Below are 26,889 nucleotides of genomic sequence, written 5' to 3' on the forward strand. Positions count from 1 at the left end.
TATCATTGTTTGCCTAAAAATATCAAAAAGTATTTAACATGCATATACTCATCCATTGTTAATGTTTCTTTAATCTTATATGGTGGTGTTATTTGTGTATATTTTCTGTTGTGTTGTTTCTTTGTTTACTTCTTTGACAAAGCATGTCAATTTTTGTTTTACCTATCTGTATTTTGCTACTGCATGTCAAACATTTTAAATGACTCAGTGAACAAATGAATTCTTGTCATTTTAAATTTCACTCAAAATATTGCAAGCAATCTGCTTATCCTCAAACATTGCTCCAGGTTTTTGCTTTGTGTAAGAGCATGAAAGATAAGTGAACAAAAAATGACAAGAACTGTGTGGTACAAGGAGCTTTGTACCAGATAATCTGTTTAAGCCTGTTAAATTTAAACCTAAATAAGATATATGTATTTATAATTTGAATCATTTATGTTTCTGTTTTGTTTGCATGATATGATTTTGGTTTATATTTTGTTTTTTTCCACTCACCAGATGTTCCCAACACTTTGCTTCCCACTACTATCATCCCCTCCCTTACCACTGCAACAGTCACAACCACTGTAGCCATAACAACCTGCCCAACCACATCTGCAACAACCAGCAGCATAAGAGGTACAGTATGCTTCTTTGTTATGGCCTAGAAAACACGGTAAATAGAAATCTATAGGGCTTACTTTTTTTAAAGAGTAGAAGAATTGAGATCCAATTTTACTTAATTATAAGGAATAATTAAGTCAAGTCAGTTACTGTCAGTTAGGGTTATTGTAATAAAATATGAGACAAGATGGTATATTTTAATTTTTCTTAGTGTCATATGATTCATGAGAATGTTCAGAATATAGGTAAAAAAAATATGGAGCTCTGAAACACTGACAATTTAAAATGTGAACATGGGAGCTTTTTTTTTTTTTTTGTACTTTACCTTATAAAAACAAGCAAAGAAATAAGATGTTCAAAAATGCAGAGGTAGTTTTTGCTTTTTTATGACCCTCCTTTAGTGTTAATGATTTTTTATTTCTCTGCAACTAGGCTAAAAAGCCTGCGGTGTTGAGTTTGTTCTAAAATTAGCATGATGGGTCATTATAAGTTATTTGCCACATAGAACTTTTAGGTAAATATTTAATATATCATCCTAAAGTGATTAGCTGAGTGGAGCTATTCTTGTAATTAGAGAGTGTTCCAGAAGCAAATGTTCTAGGCTTACCCAGGATGACAGGAATTGATGGTTGGCTCTAGGAATAATTTCTGGTGTCTGATTACTAATGTTTTTCTGAAGCACAGCAAGCAAAAAGATATTGAAGCAATTCTTAAGGGCAAAAAAAGAAAAAAAGAAAAAAAAAGAAATCATTATGTCATGGTTCAAAAACATAAAAAAATATTTCTGAGTAATTAAGTGGTTGTTAGATAATGAAGAAATGAAAAATCTTTTGAGATTTTTTTAGCACATTATAGAAATACACGTTTTAAACTTTATTTCTATGTTCAGAGACAATGTGTCCTATTTGAGTCTGTCATTTACTCTTATCATGCTTATACATGTTTTATGTCATGTTGGCTGTACTAATATGTGTTAAATGTAGCAATTTAATTTGAGCTTATAAGGACTTTACAAAAATATATATCTAAAGTTTCATCAGGGATACGCTTAACATTGTTTTCACTTGTAAAGATTATTCAATTAAACTTCTTGTGTTTCTTAGAATTTTTACTAATTCTCAGTATTATGTTGAGTTTCTGCTAGCTTTTACTTAGTGTTTGCAGTATTTTTTCTCTTGTTCCAGAAAAATATTTTAGTATCTGGTAAGTGTTCATTAGGTTTATTCTGTTATGCCAGGTACAAGATTGATAGCTAAAACTTGATGATGATAACAATAAAAATCATTAAAAATATCTAGTCTTACTAAAAAAAAAAACTTGTATTTGATTTAAATCTAAAAGTAGAACAGCTTAAAGATCATTCTTATAACAATGTGTATGAAATGGGTGGAAAAATAATAAAAATGAAGAAAAAACACTTTATGATAATATATGGCATGTAAAATATGTTCTACTTTGCTTTACTTATTGTTTTTCTAAAGATTTTTACAAACAGTAATTCAGATGAAATGTAGCTATTGCTTACCCACAAAATCTCAATGGTAATGTTAAGTTCTATGTGTACAAAGAAATCACTTTGATGGAAAAGGAAATGTTGGTTTAATTTTTTTAAAAAGATCTACTTATAACAAAAAAAAGCCTAATTAATTTCTTCTTCAATAAGTATTTATCAAATACCTGTTATATATATTATAGGAAAAGCACTATGCCAGGGCTAAAATTATGGATATTAAACATATTGTATCTAAACATGAGCAAATTAATGCATTTTCCCCCAAATAATCAGTGCCTGGGCTTAATTAGTTAAGGCATTCATATCTTTTCTGAATATATATACATTAGGTGAAAATAAGAGAAAATATTTTATTTCAAAGTGAAGTGCTTAACAACAATTTTTTATATTTATTCACATGTATCTTAAGTGAATCTTACCGGTTCCATTTTAATCAGCCTGCTAAAATGAAATCAGTTTTCTGCTTTTTCAAGTAAATTCATTTTTTAAAGGTTTCCTAAGATGTTCTGTAAACTTTACACCATGAAATTTAAAAATTATAAAAAAATATATTTTTCCTTTCAAGGAACACATGAATAAATAAACCTCAAAGAAGACAAACACACACACACTCACACACACACACACACACCATTCCCTCTTTCTTTACTTAACAGTTGAAACATCATTTTTCAAATGGCATCAAAATATGTGAAAAGAAAACATTTTATGTGTTAGGCAATTAATAGCATCTATTTTATACAGAAAAAAACAGTAACACTGACTTCAAATGTTAGTATAACGTCTATTTTTCCTTGCTAACTTCAGCAAACAACTGGGAACTCAAGAAAGTCACCAAGCATGATTAATTTTCTAGTCCATATTTGAGGGACTTGGGAATTTTGTCAATATATAAATATTTTATGATTTTTGTACTCTGCCACTTATATGTTATATGATATTCACTCAGCCATGCATTACCTATTAAATTCGAGCTTTCAGATGCAATTATATTTTAGTGGAATTCATTTATTTATAAGATGACAAAAGATGTTACAAAATTATCATTTAAAAGATATCATAATAAAAATATGTTGTCTAAGAAAAGCTAAGGACTAAATATTTCCAGCTTGCCAATTTTTTTTAAGTTTATCTGCTTCATCCCTGTCTCTCAGTAATCTTAAGTAAACTAACTATATTTAATCTTATTAGCTTTAAATATCATTTCTTCAGATTTCATAAATATAACATTTACCTCTATCTGTACAGACATATTTAATAAGTTACCACAAATAAATCACCATTCATATCTCCATTTCTACTCTTTCACCACCCCTGCCATTGCTGAGTTTTCTTCTATATGATAAACATCCAGTTTAAAAATGAAGAATCATAGCTGCAGCTATATTAAAAATCAAGACAAAATAGAACAAAAGAAGCTACTCAAATTGTCAGTTATAACCTTGAGAATTTGCACATGTCTTCAGTTTGTACATGAAATGCATCCTTATGTGCAGGAAGAAGAGCTTCAACCATAGGGAAGAAAGCTGGCAATTAGCAGATCTTGTTACAAATAAGTGTGCTAAAAGAGAGAAACGAGCAAACTTTACCAAACATGGGAAAGACAGAGAATAAGTGAGTCCAGGATACATCTTTAGGTGTGAGCTGTAGTTCTTCTGTTTACACAGTCTTTGGTCATATATGTTGAACCAAATTTAACACCTGCATTTTCATCAGAAAAATGAGAAACATTCAATTCTCAGATTGTCTTGAGGATTGGATAATATCTAGAGTTCTGGCAACATAATCAGCACTCAATGTATGACAATTATTGCTTAGTTCTTTTAAGTAAAATGAATATATTCACATTTGCATCATACAATTAATGAAATTGTGTATTTTTCCTATAGTAATTCTAGTTTTGACAAATTTATTTGGTGTTAGTGCACCGATTGCATTTTAATTTCAAACATACTTTTAATTATGTCAAAATCAAATAATAAAATGGCACTAGAACATATGGAACTTACCTATCTTTGAATATAACAACAATTAATAAATTGCCTATGAAGTTCATAATATTTTTGATTTATATCATATATCTAAAATCTGAACATTTTATAGATCTCTCAAACATTTTTCATTACAAAACATCATTGCTATAGCACATTTTCTGCTTATAGAACTTGCAACTTTTTAAGGCTAGTGGCCTGATTAATCCTATCAACTAATTTAGAAGATACATACCTATATATCTGTATCTGTATCTATCTACCCATCCATCTACCCATATATACTTTTTTACGAATTTGGGGTTTTCTTATCACTTTAATAAATTTTTAATGAGATAAACTTTGATGAGTTAAATATGATCATTTATAAAATGCTTCCAAATGACCTGATGTGATTTATAGAATTAATATTATTTTTGCATGGTATGCTTACTTTGAAAACATTTTTAAATTTTTTAAATAATTTCTTTATTTATTCACTTATTTTTAGCTGTGCTGTATCTTCCTTGCCATGCAGGCTTTTCTCTAGTTCCAGCAAGCAGGGCCTACACTTTAGTTGCAGTACAAGGGCTTTTTATTGCGGTGGCTTCTCTTCCCTGGTGGCTCAGACGGTAAAGCGTCTGTCTACAATGTGGGAGACCCAGGTTTGAGCCCTGGGTTGGGAAGATCCCCTGGAGAAGGAAATGGCAATCCACTCCAGTACTATTGCCTGGAAAATCCCATGGACAGAGGAGCCTGGTAGGCTACAGTCAGACATGACTTCACTTTCACTTTCTCTTGTTGCAGAGCATGGGCTCTAGGGCGTGTGAACTTCTGTAGTTGCAGTGGGCTCAGTCGTTGCAGTTCCCGGGCTCTAGAGCACAGGCTCAGTAGTTGTGGCACGTGGGCTTGGTGCTCCACAACCTGTTGGATCTTCCTGGATCAGGGATGGAACCTGTGTCTCCTGTATTGGCAGTCAGAATCTTCACTACTGAGCCACCAGGGAAGCCCTAAAATTTTTTATCATATAGTATATTTTCAATTTTATATAAACTATCTCATAATCTAGGAATCTTTAACAGCATCCTCATTTACAGATCATGATATAAAGATATTGAAAATTCAGGAAACATGTATGAGACATACTGAGATAAATCAGAGATTATGTCTATTTATCATGATTTTTAAAAGTAGAATTCAAAATTGAAGACTTTGTGCTTACCAAGACAGAAAAACTCCTAAATGCTTACTTATCTGTCTCTGCCTCTATAAGACTGTAAGTAAACTACAGGTGCAGAAATGAAATGACATATATGGAGAAAAGGTATAAAATACCTAATACACTCCCTGTCCTGTTCAAATACTTCATGTATTTCAATGTTTAGATAGGAAAAAAAATCCTAAAAGTGATGATGACATCGTTTATACAATCAATGTAAAAATCCAAATGAATTATTGGTTCAAGTATTGATTTATTTTACATCAGACTTAAAAATGGAAAAATAATTTTTTGTTAATAAAATTGTACAATTTTGCTTATAATCACAACCAATTTGTTAACTATAACGGGGTAATTGGAGTGGACCTTACTTCAGAATGGGCTTCCCTGGTGGCTCAGAGGTTAAAGTGACTTCCCGCGATGCGGGAGACCTGGCTCCGATTCTTGGGTTGGGAAGATTCCCCTGGAGAAGGAAATGGCAACCCACTACAGTATTCTTGCCTGGAGAATCCCATGGACCGAGGAACCTAGTGGGCTACAGTCCACAGGGTCTCAAAGGGCTGGACACGACTGAGCGACTTCACTTTCACTTTCTTTACTTCAGAATGGCACTGCAAATTTTTTTCTTTAAAAATACATTTTTTTTAATTTACCAAATCAACTATTATCAAATTTTCTACAATCAGAAAAGTATGACCAATATCAAAAAATTTAGAGACAAGTTACTGTTTTGGTCCCAGCCTATCAATAGTGATACTTTTGGCTATGACTGCTTGAGACGCTTGGCTCAGCTCCTTTTGCTTTTAGGAGCACCTGCAGGCATTTCCTGCACTGAGGCCAATAGGATTGGACCAGCCCTTGTTCTTAATATGGTCATTGGATGCACTTCAGCAAAAAAAACCAACAGGGAATGTTGAGGAACAAAATTACTACTCACAGATTCTGAAAGACCATCTAGAGAAGTCACGGTTAGAAAGACACAGAGAACACACAGATTTGGTCTCTGGCTTTATTAGAGTTCAAAGGTGGGGTGGGGTGTCTAGAGTTTTGTGGACTCACATCATTATTGTTAAATTTGAATTGTAAGAATGGGAATTAGGCATAGGAAGGGAGAGCCAGTTTCTCAAGGTGATCAGTTGTCTGAGTTCACAGGTGGGGCAGCCTAGTTCCTTACCAGGTTGTTTTGCTAGGCTGACAATACATTTATTCAAGATGGATTTCTTTTGAAGTGTATATCACTGCAATCAAAATCTCAGTTTCAAGCATTCACTTAATATAGGGCTTCTCTGGTGGCTCAGAAGGTAAAGAATCTGCCTGCAATGTGGAATACCTGGGTTCGATCCCTGGGTTGGGAAGAACTCCTGGAGAAGGGCATGGCAACCCACTCCAGTATTCTTGCCTGGGAAATCCAGTGGTAAGAGAAACCTGGCGGACTACAGTCCATGGGATTGAGGAGAGTCAGACACGACTGAGACTAAGCACACAGCACAACTTAATATAAATTCTTCACAATTAAATTACACATTAATTTAGTTAGTTATGTCTGAAAATGTAATATCAAGTAAAATATTTTAAATTATTCAGGTAGAATTGAATGAATTTTAGCATACATCTGCAGTGATTATAGCTCTACTCTAGAATAAAAAGCTGATAATTTTCAGTCCATATGCTGCCCTTATAATTTAAAAATCATACAAATCATATAAAACTTGACTATTTAAATGTTTATAAATCTAGGAACATTGTTTGGCTATTAAATATAATCCTATTAAGTGTAATCCCAAAATATTGCCATTTGGAAGATCTCCCTTCTCTAAAGATTTCTTGAAGCAATCTTAGTGACTTGTGGGAAAAAAAATCATATGCATGAAGCTAAGCTGTGTTCAATGAAAATAAATTGTTGAAGTATTTACTTTGTGCCAGTGTAGAGAAATTGAGATGAATTGTAACATTCAACTCATATTTAATGTGGGCATTTTTAATGAACTATAATTGCCTAAAATGTTGTTTGTGACATAATAGTTTTGTATGCAGATTCCTTTACTTCAATTGTTGTTTCATTTCTCTGGTTTCAAAATAAAATATGCTAACATAAAATAAACACAAATTGCATACCTGAGCACATCAAACCACTGTCTGAAGCATCTATTTAACTATGTCAAGTTAAAAAGCAATAATGATCTGACTTGTGCTTTTAAAGTCTATTTCCTTTATGTCAAAAAAATCTAGTCTATATTTTGTTTTTATTTGGTTTCATTAATGTGTGCCCTTCCTCCCTCTTTTGGCATAGATACTTAAAAAATAGAATACAAAGAGATAAAACATTTTTCAGAATACAAGAAAAAAGAATCCTAGCACTGAGAAAGAAAGAGTGGAGTAAAATCATTAAAGCTCTGATTTGTCAGAATAAATGCATTCAAATAGAGCATTTGCAATGGTAAAATATATCATCTTGACACAGTTAAATCCCTAAGTGTGCAAATCAAGAAATTGTTTATGAGCTTGTATTATGAGTGTTTAGCTATTAAAAATGTTTCTGATTTTATTGGTGGTAATAAAACACAATTTGCATGGTGTTGTGAGCTTTTAAAAATTAAGTGTCAATATGTTGGGCTTTTCTAAACTTGGAAAAAATTAAGTAATAGTTCAATCTCCAGATGGTCCATATAGAGGGACCTGCTTATCTGCAAAAAGACAGGGTTCCACATTTAGACTGCTGCTGCTGCTGCTGCATCGCTTCAGTCGTGTCTGACTCTGTGTGACCCCATAGATGGCATCCCATCAGGCTCCTCTGTCCCTGGCATTCTCCAGGCAAGAATACTGGAGTGGGTTGCCATTTCCTTCTCCAATGCATGCATACATGCTAAGTCGCTTCAGTTGTGTCTGACTCTGTGCGACCCTATGAACAGCAGCCCACCAGGCTCCTCAGTCCACAGGATTCTCTATGCAAGAATACCTGAGTGGGTTGCCATTTCTTCTCCAAGTGAAGTCGCTCGGTCGTGTCCGACTCTTTGCGACCTCATGGACTGTAGCCTATCGGACTCCTCCGTCCATGGGATTTTCCAGGCAAGAATACTGGAGTGGGTTGCCATTTCCTTCGTGAGGGGAACTTCCCGACCAAGGGATCGAACCTGGGTCTCCCGCATTGTAGGCAGACGCTTTATCATCTCAGCCACGAGGGAAGCCCATTCCAAGTAGCTAAATTTACATTAATCTTTTACAAAACGATAATTATATAAAGTTGACTCTTTCAAAATTAAATATGTGAAACATAGTTCTTAATGGAAATAAGATATTTAAAGTGCTTCTTGCTTGAAAAGAGTAAGCACAGTATATACTTTGGAAAGAATAAGCACAATGTACGCTCACTATCAATCTTGTTATAAGTACCATATTGATAATACTAAAGGTAGTGACTACAGGTCAGACACGGGTGGGAGTGTTGACTCGGGGTCCTGGTCTCTTTGTCAGCTACGACCCACACATTGGAATAGCAAAAGTGTTTCAGATTAGGTTATTCCATGAGAGCCCAAGATGCTAAAGCTATTCTTTCTATTCTAATAGATCTTCCTTGGAGTAAGAATCCCTTGTTACGTATAACCATTTCTGAAACTAAATGGAGCATTTGCCTTGGACTAGTATGAAGTTGAACTCTGGCAAAGTTTGAAAATCTTTAAATATTTTCTTACTCTTTATGACAGTGAGGAAATATTTGAAGAAACTAGTATTCATATTTTTTTTCCCCATACCACCTAGTAAGGGAAGCAGAACACTTATGCTCTATTCTATTTTCCAAGAGCATTCTTATGACTTGTACAATTTAAAATATCAAACATTTTTAAGAGTTTCATTTTAAGCTTATTTATTTCTTTGGCTTTAATCAATTTAAACAGAAATCTCTGTACCATTAGTTTATATTTCTTTTAAATAAACAGTTCTATTAATATTGTTTCTACTTCTCTGACTATGGGAGTGTCTTAACTGATTTTATGGTAATCTAGATTTAATATAATTTAATAATGTATACATTTCCTGCAAAACAACCTCTAAGAAAGAAAATGTTTCGTAGTAGAATATGTGCCATTTTCTTGAATTCATTTTATATAATATGCAAGTACATATAAATATTAATTTTAAAATTTCCATAATTATTATATTCCAGAAAGCACATCACATAAAATATTAAGACTAAATGAGTTACTTATTATTAGGAGTATAATTTGTCTTTTATTTTAAAATTTTGCCTACATATATGAATAAATGTATTTCCAGAACATCTCTGAAATTATTCTTAAAATCATTAATAAACTAAACTGGTTGTATCTTTCTTACTAGCCAATGAATTAAATTTATGAGCTGTGCCTTTGAAGCTGAAAAGATTGCCGGCATTGCCCTTGCTTCTTTGACACTCCACATGAAACACAGTTAATAACCTCCTGTGTAAGCTTGGAGAAACACTGAATTGATACTAATTATACCAACTTTGGGATAGAAGGTGACCTTGACTTCAGCTGGAACTTTCTGCCAGGACAGTAAATAAGAGCAAATGCCACAAAGCATGATTTCTAAAAAGGGTCTAACGCAATCTATTAAAATATAAGTTCATGAAATTGCAGTAAGTACTGGGATAATTGTAATATTTTAAAACACCTCTTGCTTCAATAATAAGTAGTTTCTTATTTCTTTAGATTTCAAATAATCTCCCATTAGTTTTCTGTACTCATTTAAATTAAGCTATGGCCAGAAAATTAAAAGCTACTTGATGCAAAGTATATGTAAGGTGATTGCAGGGCAAGGAGACAGATTTTTCCAAATAGCTTCTCAAATACATACATAGTATTTATAAAATTTTAGTATCAGAATTGCTTATGCTGAAGTTGTGATAACACTGACTCTTAACTAAAGGAATGTTTTATAAAATTATTAAGAAAAATGACTAAGAAAAAGCAATTGTCCCAGTTAGGTGCACAGGTTTAAATTATTGCCAGGAAACCTGTCAAGACCAATGATATGTAGCAGTTTCACATAAAAATCTGAGTTCATAGTGTTAAAAGAGAGTCAATAAAGTTACTATAAATGCTAAGAGATGAGTAAGAACAGAAATTAAACTTTCTTCACCAATATTGTTTAAAGAATTACATTAGTGTAAAGGGAATTCTGTTCAAAATGTTCAATAAAATAAATGGGAATACCCAATTTAAAACCAGTTATTTTTCACTTTAGAAAAGAGATGAACTCAAATATTCCCAGGCCCTTTTATTTTACCCATTAGTAAGCAAGGAATGCTAATCAATGAAAGCTTAAGTAGGAAAGGAGAAATGAATTTTGAATTAACATGAAGAATTGCATTAGATTCCCTGAGAAACATTTTTTTTTTCTTCAAAAGCATTTGAACCATTTTTGATGTGTAAAACCAAGATTTTGTAGTAAAGAAGTAAGGTGATCTTCAAGGATAGTCTGTGTCAAACTAGGAAAATTACGATGGTCTTAATAATTTTATTTCCCCTGAAGCTATGTTTCCTAAATACTGATTATAAGATTATTATTTTTTACTCATTTAGACTGTGTGTGACTCAGGATATCAGCAGGAACTGACGGCAGTCCTGAAAGGTAGCTAAAGGGTTTTAAACCAGGACACTTTCACAGAAATACAGGCAGAATTTGGAGAACTCATAAAGGAGAAGAGCAATCAAACCTGTAATAGCAAAATGCTGTTAACCAGCTCTGGGCCTGAAAGACCAAAGAAGTGAACAGGTTATCCTGGTCAGAGAAGAACTGGAGCCAGAAAAGGGGCTGTGTTTGCAAAGAGAGGTAGTCAAAGGATACAGCACAGGGATAAATTTCAGATCTCCCTCTCTTCTCCTGCTTTCTAGTAACTTTCCATTAATTGAATACTTCTGAAATATCAGAGATTAAGTAACTTAAGTGGAGCAGTGCAGGGAAGTCAGATTTCTAGAGCACAGTTGAAGGCAAAAAAAAAAAAAAAAGGATGAAGGATGGACTTGGAGACCAAATATAGCATAAAGAGTGGAAACATATTTAGAACCATCTAATTTGCTTAGAATAATTTATCTAATTTGTCCACTAAGGGTGATTAAATGTCGGATTTTATTTTAGGTTTGGATTTCTCTCACAGGCATGCACAGTACAAGTATATAATAGAAAACAAGCGATGGAGCTAGAAATGATGGTAAAACAGCAGCCTTCCCGATTCACTTTATATGTGATTTTCCTCTCCAAGCTAAAGTTAGAAAGAGACAACACTTTAGATGATAGAGGGCAGATTATGAAGCTTGATAGAGTTGGCTTTGTTATTAGACACAAAGAAATCTAAAAATAGATATGTAATATTTAACTTACTTCAAAAGAGAAAATCATTTTTAATTTTGATGTAAAGAGTATCCATTTAATTCATTGAGTAAGTAGCGAGAGATTCCTCATTTGAAATATTCTCAAATTTATGTGTATGGATGCAGACTATTTCTTTTGTTTGAATTAAGAACCTTGAAAACATTAGTTGCAAGAGGAAAAGTTCTAAAAATGAGCTAGCCATAAATTAATAATAAGCTGATACAGATATGTCTTATTAGCTTTCTATTTAAGGTATTTTCATGTCACAGAGACAAATAATTTTCTGTCCTGAGATAATAGCTTTTCAGAATAGAAAATCATTTTCTTGAGAGAAGAATTTAGAAAGAGTGATCACAGTTTTTAATATATAATGTTATGTATCTCCCTTTGATGTCTTTAAAGTATGTGTACATTATTAATTTAGTTAAGTTGGTAGATTGGAAACATGTAAAATAAAAGCAGTTCAGCTTGTTTTTACTCTAAACTATACTCGTTCGCCCAGGCTATAGCTGTATTCCTTGGCATTTTACCACAAACAGGCCAGAACGTTTAGTTCAGAGTAGGATATTAGAATAGTTTTTCAAAAGGACCAAGAATGACAGTCTAATTTTTCTGGTATCTCTAGTTATTCTATCACCATGTTTTGAGAGTTAGTTGGCTGGCAATCAAGCACTGCATCTCAAAATGCTGCTTTAGGGAACCAAAAATGAATCTTCATATATGCCATTGCCTTCTCCCTATATATATATATATATATATATATATATATATATATATATAAATTTCTTACTCTTGCAACTTAAATCCAGATATATTCCATCTTAATTCCAAGTTGGAAAAAAATGATATGTACATGAAAAGGAAGTTCTAAGGGCTCATTTTGCTACTTCATATTCATACTTCACAGGTGGCGCAGTGGTAAAGAATCCTCCTGCCAATGCAGGAGACACAAGAGATGCAGTTCAATCTCTGGGTCTGGAGCTATAGCCCACGGGGTTGCAAAGAGTCAGACTTGACTAAGCACACATTTTCATATTTCTAATTTCTCCATTCAGTTTGGTAATATATCAGTGTAGGATTTTTCCTCGATAATTCATCAATGTGGGGTTTTTAAAGTAATGATTTTAAAGAAATGATTCTTTACTAAAAACTGAAAATAGTGCACAACCCAATATTGATTACTAGGTTAACAAAATATGCCACATCTGGACTCAATATGAGATGGTAAAAGTAACTTCTGAGCACAGAATATTTTTCTGTCCCCCTGACTTGACCTCTGGACATGCGATCTCAGGCAAATAAATTCATTTCTTCTTACCCTAGTGGGCACTGTGAATTCTAAGGTGTTTCTCAAGTTTGGGTCCTCCACCAGGATTTCAGAAACCAGTACAATTTCTGGTATTTTAAAATGAGAACTTGTAGATAAAATCCCTTTTCCATTTGAAATAGTGTCAGTAATGTACTTAACATAATTCTTCTCTTCCAACTTATTTCTGTTTGAATGTTTTGAAAAGCTAAAAGATTAGAGATGAATTATCAGACTCTGACCTTAATTCAGAAAACTAAGATAATGGCACTTGGTCCCAGAACTTCATGGCAAATAGATGGGGAAACAGGGGAAACAATGACTGACTTTGTTTTTCTGGGCTCCAAAATCACTGCAGATGGTGATTGCAGCCATGAAATTAAAAGACACTTTCTCCTTGGAAGGAAAGTTATGACCAACCTAGACGACATATTAAAAAGCAGAGACATTGCTTTGTCCACAAAGGTCCGTCTTGTCAAGGCTATTGTTTTTCCAGTGGTCATGTATGGATGTGAGAGTTGGACTATAAAGAAAGCTGAGCGCCGAAGAATTGATGCTTTTGAACTGTGGTGTTGGAGAAGACTCTTGAGAGTCCCTTGGACTGCAAGGAGATCCAACTAGTCCATCCTAAAGGAGAACAGTCCTGGGTGTTCATTGGAAGGACTGATGCTGAAGCTGAAACTCCAGTACTTTGGCCACCTGATGCAAAGAGATGACTCATTTAATAAGACCCTGATTCTGGGAAAGATTGAGGGCAGGAGGAGAAGGAGATGACAGAGGATGAGATGGTTAGATGGCTTCACCGACTCAATGGACATGGGTTTGGGTGGACTCCAGGAGTTGGTGATAGACAGGGAGGCCTGGCGTGCTGCAATTCATGGGGTGGCAAAGAGTCGGACACGACTGAGCAACTGAACTGGACTGAACTGACCTCAGTATTTGGTATTTGGCCACTGTTTCCTAGCTATATGCTTATCTCTACTTTCATTACTTTAATTTGCACACTCATTTCCCTCCAGTATTTTCTCAGAAACTTTATATACACCTGAACATTGTCCTATCTGTAAAATTTCTAACATCATGGTATATTAGTAAAATAAATATTGAGTTCTAGCTGTAATGTCCATAAAACTAATGTATATGGTCCATTTTTACAGTTCTTCAACTGATTTCAGGTCTCTCATGATCAATTACTTTGTAGCCAAAATTCACAGCTTAGCCAAACTTTCTGATGCTCTTTTCTATTATGGTTTGATATCCATGTTCATTGAATTAAAATGATTATTGAAAAATGATGAAAATCATGGCTTCTGGACTCACATTATCTGGGCTCTTTTTTCCACTTTGATGTCCCAGGTATGTGGCCTTCCTTAAACTCTCTGTACCTCTATTTCCCAATCTAAAAGGGATGGTAAATTATAATAGTATCAACCTTATAATGTAGTTTTTAAAATTAAATATGTTTATATACACAACTGAGCGACGTCACTTTCACTTTTTACTTTCATGCATTGGAGAAGAAAATGGCAACCCACTCCAGTGTTTTTGCCTGGAGAATCCCAGGGACGGGGGAGCCTGGTGGGCTGCCGTCTATGGGGTCGCACAGAGTCGGACACGACTGAAGCGGCTTAGCAGCAGCAGCAGCAGCATACACTTAATGTATTTCAAAAGTGCTTTACTCATAACAAGTACTCAGTAAGTGTTATATTTTATAATGTTTATTATCAACTTTCTTCCAATTAACAAACTAAACAATATAGGACAAAAATGGCTGAACCTTTGTGAATAGCAATGAGATTAACTGGCAATTGCTAAGTGAAGGCTATAATGTATGGTCAATAGATCATCCTTTAAATCATGTAAATCCTCTTCAAAATCTAAAACTTAAGGATTTGTCATGTGATTAAAGTGAATAAGATAAAGCAGAGTCCCACTGCAATTGTTTATTATTCAGTTCAACCTATCAATTGTGAAATGAGAAACATTTTTTAAATAAAAGTAATTTAATTTATAATTAGCTTTCTAACAACATATTAACAGGCATTTAAATGTTCTTCAGTAGCAGAAACATCTAGGTTGGATCCCTGGTCCATGGTATGTGAGTTATACCTTAAGTTCCAATTTCCTTATCTCTAAAATGATTACATTATTTACTCATAAGGTTATTGAGTATTGATTTTCTGGTATTGTTACAATATGGATGATTTGCTAAATATGGAGGATGTATCATTACAATATATGTTGAAGTTATATACTATTAATCATTTTTAGAATTCAGGCTTGTTAATTTCAAATGATACCATTTTCATGTTAAAATATTTTATTACCAAAATTAGTATAACTTTATATTCATCTTTGATATATTGACCTAATGAAGCCACTTCGCATAAAACAGCCCATTAATGAATTCAGTTGATTAAAATATATTTAACCTCCTCCATTAAATTAAAGAACTCTATAAAATGTTAGGGAAATTACCTAAACACATTCAAAATTTAGCAGACTTACTTCTCATTGATTACTTAAATTTCAATTTTTTCTTATCTTCCTAGTAATTCTAAAACATTTTTCTATGTTTCTCACTTTAAACAAGTTTGTCACAGATAAATTAGTTTAAAAACTGTTAAACAAAATTAAGGAAAAGATTGCTCTGTATTTCAGATGCTTGAGACAAACTGCTACATTTTATAAATATTATCCTAGGAAAATTTTAAAATATATATATATGTTTAATATTTATTAAAAATTGTTTATGTGAAACCATTTTGCATTTTCTTCATCACTTTTATATTATTAGTATCTTACTATGTGAATGATTCTAATTCCACATCTCTTTTGATTTTTTGACCTTCTTCATGTAAAAGGACAAATTTTCTTTGAAACACCTATACCTGTGTAGAGTTCTTGTTACTATTCTTTCAGAATACACAGATAACAGACATGCTCAGTCGGTTCAATACTGACCAAATCTTTGGAACCCTATGGACTGTACCTTGTCAGGCTCCTCTGTCCATGGGATTCCCCAGGCAAGAATACTGGAGTGGGTTGCCATTCCCTTCTTTAGGGGATCTTCCCACCCCAGGACTGAACACACATCTCTTGTATCTCTTGCATTGGCAGACGGGTTCTATATCACTAGTGCTACCATATTCTGAGATAAAATTCTTCTTCATAAAATTTAGCAAATACACTTTATATGTTAGTTTCTGTACATCCCTACCTCAACCTGACAGGACCTCATTTTTAAATCTGAACAAAACATTATTGGGTTTAGTTAATTTACTGGCTTTTCCTGAATATCAGTTTTAGCAATGTATTAGTTAAAACAAGGTAAAGGATTTCTTCTGAAAATCCTGTCCTTACACTGTTGATCATTCCCACTATTCTTAATCTCTCCTTTACCCCATCCTAGTCCCTTTTTATCATCAAAGTGGAGCTGTAATTGTTTTATCTTTCTTCCATAGATGACCTCTCTAGAGTCTATCCAAGGCCTAGGCTGTCACGTTCTTCTCTCAGTGCAATTTGACTTTAAAATGAAAGTGTTCTTTGAAATTACACCTAACGGCTTAAGTGTTCAAAAACTGAAGGGAAAATCTTTCAAAGTTTGATCAATGAGACACAAAGAAGATAAAACAACATAAATATAATTACCTGAATAAAGAATTAATTTAAGCCTCCAGGATGAACCCTGTGAAAGCTCATTGTATTATTTGCATAACTAAAACTTGATTTTGTTATTAGAACCATTAAATTTAACATCTTCTTGACTATATAGCCACAATCTGTAAACCAGGAGTCATAATTATAAATGTGAGAACTGTCTATTATGATAAAGTACTGCAAATATATCTTTCTCATCACTGTTCTATTTTTTTAAACCTTATTTCAAACTGCCATTGGCCAGGAATCAATCATTAATATTTTTAATTGGGAAAAGAAAAACATTAATATTCTAAGAAAATCCCCAATAAAATACATTATTATTATTTTTTTTTAATGGGGTATTTTTTTTAATTTAGTCAATTGAACTTTTGCCTCCATAGTATTTGGTTAATATAAGTCATCTATGTAATATTGAAGTTATGATTTAATAATTTAAAATGGAGTGAAGGTGATGTTTTCACACTCCTTAAACCATTCATCATTAGTTTTGTTTTTTGCTTTTCAGGTACTTTTAAAAATAGTCATTAAAGTCCATGATCTGGTCTTTATTTGATCAGTAGGAAAACTAGTATATCAATGAATCCAGGGAAATCAAGCCCTTAGAAAAAAACAAATATATAATTTTTCATCAATTCATTCTTTATATACTTGTTTGAACCTTTATTTTACAATAAACATTCAGTAATGATAAGTAGTATACGAGGTCTACTTTTCACTGAAAAAAACACGTAACTTGAAAGAAGAGAAGGGTGAAATGAGTGTTAAATGAAGAAGCTTCTTAACCTAGTGATCTCACCAGATATAGACAGGATAAGCATAATTAAAATAATTATGAAATTGTAGTAGAGAAGCATACATGTGTAATTCTTGCAGGTGATACATACATGTTTCACTTCTGTTTTGAGATACTCCTGTTTTTATAGAGATAAAACAAATAGAATGACAGTTTAGATTTTGTTATTTCTGCAGCTAATTTTCTAAATTTTGACACTTTTTAATGACATTTCTGGCAAGTACAATTTGACCTTCTATGAGAACCTAGGGAATAAGGCTTCCTCACTTCCTCCAACAATGCTTTTATCTGGAAGATTTGTGTCTTCAAATGCAATTAAGCTTTGGAAATGTATAAGATGAAGGGAAGAGTAGAATGTGCAAAGCAACATTTTAGATACATTTTAGATGAGTGTTACACACTCAGTTTGGCTAGCATTAAGCATAAGTGAACTCTGGGAGTTGGTGATGGATAGGGAGGCTTGGCGTGCTGCGATTCATGGGGTCGCAAAGAGTCAGACACGACTGAGCGACTGATCTAATCTGATCTGAAGCATAAAAAGGAAGCACTGATGAAAGATAAGTCTTCAATATTAATCCATGCATTTATTGAGTCAATAAGTAGTTATTCTATGACCAGAAAGGAGCAAATTATAGGAAATTTTGTAGGTCATACGTAAAAGTTTAGAGTTTACTCAAGAGGTTATGAGCAATAATTTAAAATGAAGAAAGTTTAGATTAGTCTTTTGAAAGATCAGTCTGAAGGGTGTGATGGTAGGTGATTGACGAAGACAGAAAAGGCAGGAAGCCATTGAAGAAATCCAGGTAATTACAAATGAGGACTTGGAGACGAGCAGGTGCCAAAGGCATGGAGGAGAGGGAAAGGCCAAGAGATTTGGGAAAGTAAATCTGGTAGATTTTGTAAGTGATGAGGTAAAAAATTTTATGTAAAAGGGTAGGAAATAACAAAATGGCTCCCAGGATTTCAACTTGGATTCCGGGGTATTTGGTGTACTTTATCAGAGTAAAGAATAAAAGATAGGTGTTTTAGGGGGCAATGAGACATGTTCCATTTTAATGTTGCATGAGATGTTCCATGAGAAATGTTCTCATTTAAATGAGATATGTTCCGTATTTTTACATTTAAACATGTAATTTTAAAAATACCTTTCCAAGAGCTAAGTGAAGTTGTTTAATTACTAACTAGAACATAAGATATAAATTATCCAGGATAGAAATACAGATTTTAGACAGACTTTTCTATAGGTGAAGTGTAAGCTTTTGATTAAATATAACTTTTATTAAAATTATATTTTATTAAAAGTGTAAATTAAAAAAGAGAAGAATGCTAAAGTTTATACTCTGATATTTAAAAAGCAAAATGAAAAACAAAAAAAAGGATCTAAAGATTATGTTAAGAAATACAAAGATGCAAAGTTGTGGCCAGAGTGGTGAGATGATGTCTGGTGAGCCTAGGGTGTGAAATTCTTAGGGCTATCAGGGAGGTCCATAGTGCCAAATGACTCAGAGAAGCCAAGTGTGATAGCACATGAAGTGGATTTTTGTTTTTCTTTGATTTACTGGGAGATTTTAATGAATTTTGAAAAAGCACTTTTAATGAAATGGTTGCATAAAAGTCAGATAATAGAATTTGAGAAGTGAATGGGAGGTAAAAGGTAAAGAAAGTCAGTGTAATCTATCAAGAGCGTTGTCTGAGAAGAAAAGTAGAGATACAAAGCAGATAGAAGGCAGAATAAAGTCAATTACCATTTTTGAAGAATAATATAAATATAACACTTCTTTTTAATGGTTAAGAATAGAGCTAGGAAAAAAAGAGAAGTTGAAAAAAAATTTTTTTAAACAGATAAGCAGATAAAATAAATCCCCAAATATTGAAAATGTCATGATTTTATATATTTGTAGATCTATCTATAAAATCTAACATTATTTTAAAATATAATATGCTTTATATGTTATATCTGACTGTAAGCATTAGTGTTGATCACATAAGACCCTCTGTACAATGAGACTGAGGAGAGAAGATAATAATAGTGGGCAGATACCCATTATTATTATATCATACCCAAACAGATATAGTTTGCCAGCAATGGGAAGTATTTTTAGGAAAAGTGGAAAATAGAGATCTTACTTAATGGCCTGTGTTTTATCTGTAAAGTAGGAGAGACAATTTTCCAAGATAGATAAAAAAAATTGCATATAAAGGATCTTTAAGAAAGCAGTGAAGTTTTGAAATGAATGCCTTAGAAATTAAAAAAATATATATACATTGAGAGGAACACATTGCCGTTTCTGGGAAACATGTCTTTCTTTTTTCCACAAATAATTATCATCTATTCCTATCAGACACTATGCTAAACTTTGGGGACTGAATAAAAACAAAGTAGAGAGTCAATGTCTTTTTTTTTTTTTTTTTTTCTGGCCACACTGCATGGCTTGTGGGATCTCAGTTCCCGAACCGGGGATTGAACCCAGGTCACAACACTGAAAGCCCAGAATGCTCACCACTAGGCTACCAGAGAAGTCTCTGTAAATGCCTTCATAAATGCTATTTAAAAGATGTACAGCACTCTCTTGCTTTGCTCCAAGAAGTCCTCATAGGTAATCTTCCTCAGGAAGTGATATTTGCTGGATATGAAGGATTTGTGCAAGATACGATGTTGAGGAATGAAAAGACAAGGATGAAGAAGAGTATTTCGAGAACAGGATGTAGCCAGTACACAAGTCCTAAAGTGAAGAGGAAGGTAGCTATTCAAAAAAATCCAGAAAGGGTGCCCCTGGGACTGGAATGCAGATTGTCAAAAGAACAGAATGAAAGTAAGTGGTAGTTAGTTGGGTTAGATCCTGCAGAGCCTTAAACTTATTTTTAGGATTTGAGCTTGTATCCTAAGAATAACAGAAGAAAATAAAAAATGAAGAAAGAAGTAGGAAGGGAAGGGAGAATAGGAGGGAAAGAAGAAGGAAAAAGGAAACCAACGAGTTTTAGGCAAAAAATAATATTGATACTATAATCAGATATATATTTCTGGCTATAGGGGAACAAATTTATGAGATGGGCAAGAGAGGACAGTGGGAGAAAGGTTAAGGACCTATTCTAATGAGAGGTGACAGTGGTTGAGACAAGGCTGTTAGAACTACTGACAGAAAGGTGGAATAATTTAACATGTAAATCTGCAGTTTTTCTAATTCTTTGGTTCTATGGACTAAAGAACAAGATGTCACAAGCTAGGTTACCAAACATATATGTTTTTAGAGAAACACTATTAACAGATGGTGGAAATATTTACTGAGATAAGAACATTGGTGATAGAAGTAGAACTGTGAGCTTGTTTTAAGTATATTAAGCTTGTATATTTGATATCTCTAAGTAGAGGCATAATATTGAACACATGATTAAATATACAGATTTGGAACTCAGAGTAGTTATCAGGTGTATGTGCATGCATGCTCTCGCTCTAGTCATGTCTGACTCTTTGCAACCCCATGGACTGTGGCCCAGCAGAGGATTCTCTAGGGAGGAATACTGGAGTGGGTTTCTATGCCTTCCTCCAGCGGATCTTCCCCACCCAGAAATCGAATCTGTCTCTCTTACATCTCCTGCATTAACAGGTGGGTTCTTTACCACTAGCACCACCTGGGAAGCCCATTGGGTGTATAGAATCAGTTAAAGCTGAGCTTGGGATCATGTAGAAAGAGTATATAATGAGCAGAAAATTCAGTGTTCAACTGGGATTGGATTCCACGAACTTGTAGTTGTTCAAAATTACAATTTTTTTATTGTTATTCTTGGATTTCTGAATAGGCCATGTTTTAAATGAATGTACAGATTCTTTATTGAAGAAGCAAAGACACTGATATTATGCAAGCAAAGTAAAAGGAAGAGATCAAGTGTTCTAAAGAGTGATGATTTTTAATAAAAAGTAGAATAATGGTCTAAACAAACAGATGGGCTTAATAAGAGGAGTAGAGAGTGAAAGTAAAGGAGTATAATATCTCAAAATTAAGAGCTTGTTGGCAAATAAAGACTATTAGAATTAAAAATCTGAAGTGGAAAACATCTAGGTATTTCAGAGGGTGGCCATGTAAATGGTTTTCCCAGCTGCTATTCAGTCAGAATGAGAAAGGTTTTGAAGCAATGAAATAATAGTTAGATTAGAATTTAATATTTAATACTAGGATATGCAAGTCTGGAGCTATGAGTTTGTAAGCCATTGGTATAGAGCTATGGACTTCTGGATGTCTCTTTCAGTTGGATATGGGAATTTCCCAAGGTCATTATAGGATTTCGATTAGAAAAGTAAATTGTGAACTTGATAGAAAAATTGTTCAAGAAAATTGGAAGTTTTATCAGTGAGTTAGGAAGAGATATGAGTGGATGGCAGCATGAGTCACCAAGAAGGAGAGAAAGAATCTAAAATATTGATGGACCTTGAATTGCTTATTTAATCCAGGACACTTTTATCTTAATGGAAATGTATCTGGGACAATTAATTATTAATCACGTAAGCATGGATACAAAGATATAAAAAACATAAAGAGTCAATTTCGTCAGCCTCTATTTGCTTGATGTGCTGCTTCCACAATGTATACCTTTTGAATGGTACATTTATGAATTAACATAGAAGAGTCTATTCTTTGGGCTCTTCTTACATTTTGACACTGCACTATTTGTTAACACACATTTTTCACAGAGTAGAAAGATGTATTAATTTTATGCTTTCCTTAAGTACAATCATTATTCCATTGTACTTCCTGAAGGTGATACACAAGTCACCTTGATTCAACTTCACTCTCCTACTTGGAGATCACCCTTCAGAATGACATGATCTCCATGCTCTCTTAAGACTACAAATCAGATTCTCCTGGGGAACTTTCTAAAATTAAATTTTAACTTTATTTTTAATATATAGATCTATGGTTGACTCATAAAAACTGTGATTTTTAAAACTATCTGGAGCAGAAAGATTTAATGGCAACCCACTCCAGTACTCTTGCCTGGAAGATCCCATGGGCGGAGGAGCCTAGTAGGCTGCAGTCCATGGGGTCGCGAAGAGTCGGACACGACTGAGCGACTTCACTTTCCCTTTTCACCTTCATTCATTGGAGAAGGAAATGGCAACCCACTCCAGTGTTCTTGCCTGGAGAATCCCAGGGACGGGGGAGCCTGGTGGGCTGCCGTCTATGGGGTCGCACAGAGTCGGACACAACTGAAGCGACTTAGCAGCAGCAGCAGTTCAAAGTTGGTTCATAAATGGGATACTTTAAAATAATGTTTCAGTGTTTTCATTTTATTCTCAAAGTTTAGATTTCCATTAAATTTAATACAATATTGTAAAGTAATTAGCCTCCAGTTAAAATAAATAAATTCATATTAAAAAAATTTATAGATGCCTTGTTCTCCCCTCCAACTACTACCTACAGCAGGTTTCTACTTGCTTGTCATCAAATGCATAATGTTATCATTGTTTAGTGCAAGAAAATTGAAATGTTATTTGAAAACAAAAGGTTTAAAGCAATATATTAGTCTTTATTTATTTATCCTCTCTATCTCAGACCATTGTAAAAAGACATTCTTCCATTTAAAGAATGTTTGGGTAGCCAACAGCTTTAGAAGATAGAGACAATATCTCCCTCTTGGCAGACAGCTGGTTTACTGGCCAGCTCAGTCAAGATGATGTCTGCTTGAGGGCAAATGGCAGATGTGGGGCAGTCTTCTTCCAGGCCATTACAAAAGACTGGGGTATCTTACCTCAGCTGATAAATTCATACTGTGTGCCAGAGCACCCAGGAATCCACTGCTCACTGCAGCCATGGCACTTAGAGTGGAAGAGAAATCAGGGCAAGCTGCAGTGCTTGCAAGCTGCTGAATGACAATCCATTCCTTTGTCTCTAACCCCAGAGCCTCAGATCTTCTGCCAGCATCTATGAGGCTGTGACAAGTTAACTTGTTAGCTTGTGAGAAGGATAAAATCTGAGAACATTCATAGTTCTCGACACAACCATAATTAAAAAGTAAGAACACTACCTTGTAGAATTTTTGTGACTGTAATATTGCTATGAGTATACTGAAATAATAAATGTAAAGTGTTTAGAATAATGCCTGTTATATGTGGAATAATATCAAAACACCTTATCGACTAATAATACTGGTATTAATAGCTGCAGAACTACCTCCACTCTCTGAATCACTCACAGATACATGGCAAAAACACACTAAAATTTCATGTCTTAAGTAATGAACCCTAACTTAAAACTCTCTTGTCACATTATATTGGGACAAACTCCAGTAACTACTAAGACCAGTCCGGTAAAGTAAGTTAGTAGGAACTGTGTCAGAGTGAGGAGAAAAACTGTCTTCAGAAGGGAGCAGCCTGTGTTTTCTGCTGATTGTTGCTATGCAGGAAAACTGTAAGTCAAGTGCTGTCAAATTATCTGACTTTAAAAGATAGTCCATAATCTTACAATGTACAATCTTTATGGATAAATGTACTTTCATGTATATTTTCAGCCCATGGGTTTAAAATAAAATATGTCTATGGGCCAGATGCAGACCATGTCACCTTTTCTCTAGCAAGAATCAAACTCATAGAAGAAGATGAGATCTGTTGTTATCAGAGGCAGGGGTGAGGTGGAAGGGAAAATGGATGAAGGTAGTCAAAAGGTATGAACTTCCAGCTGTAAATAAAGAAGCACTAGGGATATAATATACAACATGATAAATAAAATTAATACTGCTTGGGCTTCCCTGGTGGTTCAGATGGTAAAGAATCTGCCTGCAATGAAGGAGGCCTGGGGTCGATCCCTGGGTTGGGAAAATCCCTTGTAGAAGGGAACAGCTACCCACTCCAGTTTTCTGGTCTGGAGAATTCTGTGGACTGTGTAGTCCATGGGGTCTCAAAGAGTTGGACACTACTGAGCGACTCTCTCACTCCATTATTCATAAAACTTGAGAGTAAATCTTGAGTTTTTCTCACAAGGAAAAATTGTATATTCTTTTCTAGTTCTTTAATGTTTTATCTATATGAGATGAAAGGTGGTCCTTAATTTTATTGTGATCCTCTTTTAATCATGTACATAAGTCAAACTATTACGCTGTACACTTTTAATTTATATAGTGCATGCTCAGTCGCTCAGTTGTATCTGATTCTTTGCAGCCCCATGGACTATAACCCACCAGGCTTCTCTGTCTCTGGGATTTTCCAGGCCAGAATAGTGGAGCAGGTTGCTATTTCCTACTCCAGGGGATCTTCCCTACTCAAGAACTGAACCCAATCCCTAGAATCTCCTGTACTGGCAAGAGGATTATTTTCATCTCTGAGCCACCTGAGAAGCTCCAAATTTACATAGTGCTGTATGTCAATTATATCTCAATAAAACTGGAAGAAGGGAAAAAAAAAAAAAGAATTACAAGGAGTATCCAAATTCTCTTATAATTGCACTAGATAGGAAGGAAGATTATAGTTAGTGAATGATAGAATTGATGGAGAATCTTGCAAAAGAGAAAACAGAACAAAAAAGAAATAAAAACCCAAAATGTTCCTTTATACTTTTTAAAATGTCAAAATAAGTAAGATTCTAGAAAAAAAATGGCATATGATTTACACATTGCTATTTACATGGTACTTGCTTTTTATCACAGCAGATACTGAAACCCCAGATTCACAAAGTAATGGCACCACAGAGAGGAATGTGAAGCGATCTAATATTTAAACCCTGATCTATCACTGGCTACTAGTTCATGCAGTGTTCAACAAACACTGCTCTGACTCTCTGACAAATGTAAAATGCTCCACAGTGTTCTTGTGAGGTCACTGTGGTGCCATGGGGTGCTTCAGCTCACAGTTGGGAAACGAAACCACGGCACTATGCCATACTCCAGTGTACAGAGAGCAAGGGATGCAAGATGAATGCCGTGCTTCATGAAGAGTTAAATCTTTATCTAACATTTGCCTGGAGTTGAGTCTTCAGGTTAATTTTATCCTATTCATAAAATAAGCCTAGTCTAATTCTTAGCAAAATAATAATAAACATAGAGAAAAAAAAATATCCTTGCTGTTGGCTATTTCTGCAGTGCCACATTTCCCCCCCGAATTCCAAATTTTATTTCTTCTCTTTCATATTCCACAAAGCATTTAGAGACATCTTCATAAAATGTAAATGTATGCAAAACCCATCAATATCTCACCAACGTCCTTGGACTGACATAATCCCTCTCAGGGCATTTTCTACCCAACAGGAATGCCCTCCACTGACCAGAATAGACCACCTTTCCTGGTCCTTGAGATGCAGAAGGATTTTAACTTTCTTCCAAAAGTCCCTCTCATGCCTAAGCCACATGCTTTCCTCTGCAAAGAACATCCTTCTTCTATCTTGCTAACTCCTAATAAAAGCAGGAATCATTTCTTGCTGTATCTACTGTCACCTTTTCTCCCAGCACCACAATCAGGACACTACCTGGTATATCCATAGTAATAGGACTCTATAGCTTTTTTAAAGCTTTTGCTTTTAATAACTTGTTATTAATGATTGGTTCAGTACCAAATCATGTAGTCTTCCCAGAAGTATTTCAGTATCCAAATTTTGCAAATTTTTGAAAACACTACTCTCTGGTTAACTAACATACTATAAGGAATTAATGTGGGATGTTGCTTTGTCAAAATGTGTCCCCTGAAGTGGTCAGTCACAAGCCTTAGTGCATTGACACAAAAACTTTCATCTATGATGACAGAATTGTCAGTGTGTTGGCAGGAATCAGAGGAAAGGTTCTGAGTTTAGAAGTATGTACCTCATCCCATTACATGGGTTATCCTTTCCCCACCAACAAGGAAACTGCCTGACCTGATGAAGTTGTGAAGAAGCACTTGACCTGTTGAATATTTGATTTTTATTTTAGAGAGTAATGAATGAGAAAAGGGTGAGATTTTAGAATCTTGAAGGCAAGTGTATCTTTAGTCTTGAAAGTTTTTTTCCACTAGGAGTAAGCTGCCAATTGTAACAAGTGAGGATTTGCTAGAGATTCAGGTGACCTCTACCTGGAGGCTACCTTAAACCTATTGAAATCATGAGCGGAATGTTTTGAGGACCATTCTGCTTTAGGAATTCCTATGGTGGTAACTTTTCACTAGAGTGAGTTTTACTAATTTGAGAATATGAACAGATCCCTTCACTCTGCTTCTCCTGTCCTCCTCCTGCTACACACTTTACCCCCTAAATCTTTTTATCTTTGTCAGAGCAGAGGAACAGGCTGAGCTTCACAACTTCCCATATTCCAGCAATTTAATAGTATTTATTTAAACTATGCCTGTATTCAAAAACTTAATATAATGCATATTGCAAATAATAACAGTTATACTAGATAATAAAAATAATAATAAGTGAGGATGTACTTGGGTAGGGGGGGATAAAGGAAAGGAAGAATAAAGTGACACTCAGAGTAATGTTAACAGGCTGCTCTTTCTATGATCCAAGGGCTTCC

At 34.2% G+C, this 26,889-nt stretch overlaps 1 protein-coding gene across 5 annotated transcripts in view; it reads left to right on the forward strand.

Annotated features, from left to right (window-relative positions):
* CADM2 (cell adhesion molecule 2) overlaps window positions 1–26,889 on the forward strand; it is a 1,275,593-nt gene that overhangs the window by 1,187,910 nt on the left and 60,794 nt on the right. For 3 of the 5 annotated variants that reach the window (XM_059887602.1, XM_010800962.4, XM_059887605.1), the window contains one exon: window positions 499–618. The exons of the other annotated variants lie outside the window; for them this stretch is intronic. In XM_059887602.1, the coding sequence (XP_059743585.1) occupies window positions 499–618 (120 nt within the window). The remainder of the gene's footprint in view (window positions 1–498; window positions 619–26,889) is intronic. 5 annotated transcript variants of the gene reach the window in all.

The sequence above is a fragment of the Bos taurus genome, chromosome 1 (genome assembly GCF_002263795.3).
Source record: "Bos taurus isolate L1 Dominette 01449 registration number 42190680 breed Hereford chromosome 1, ARS-UCD2.0, whole genome shotgun sequence".
NCBI classification, from domain to species: Eukaryota; Metazoa; Chordata; class Mammalia; order Artiodactyla; family Bovidae; genus Bos; species Bos taurus.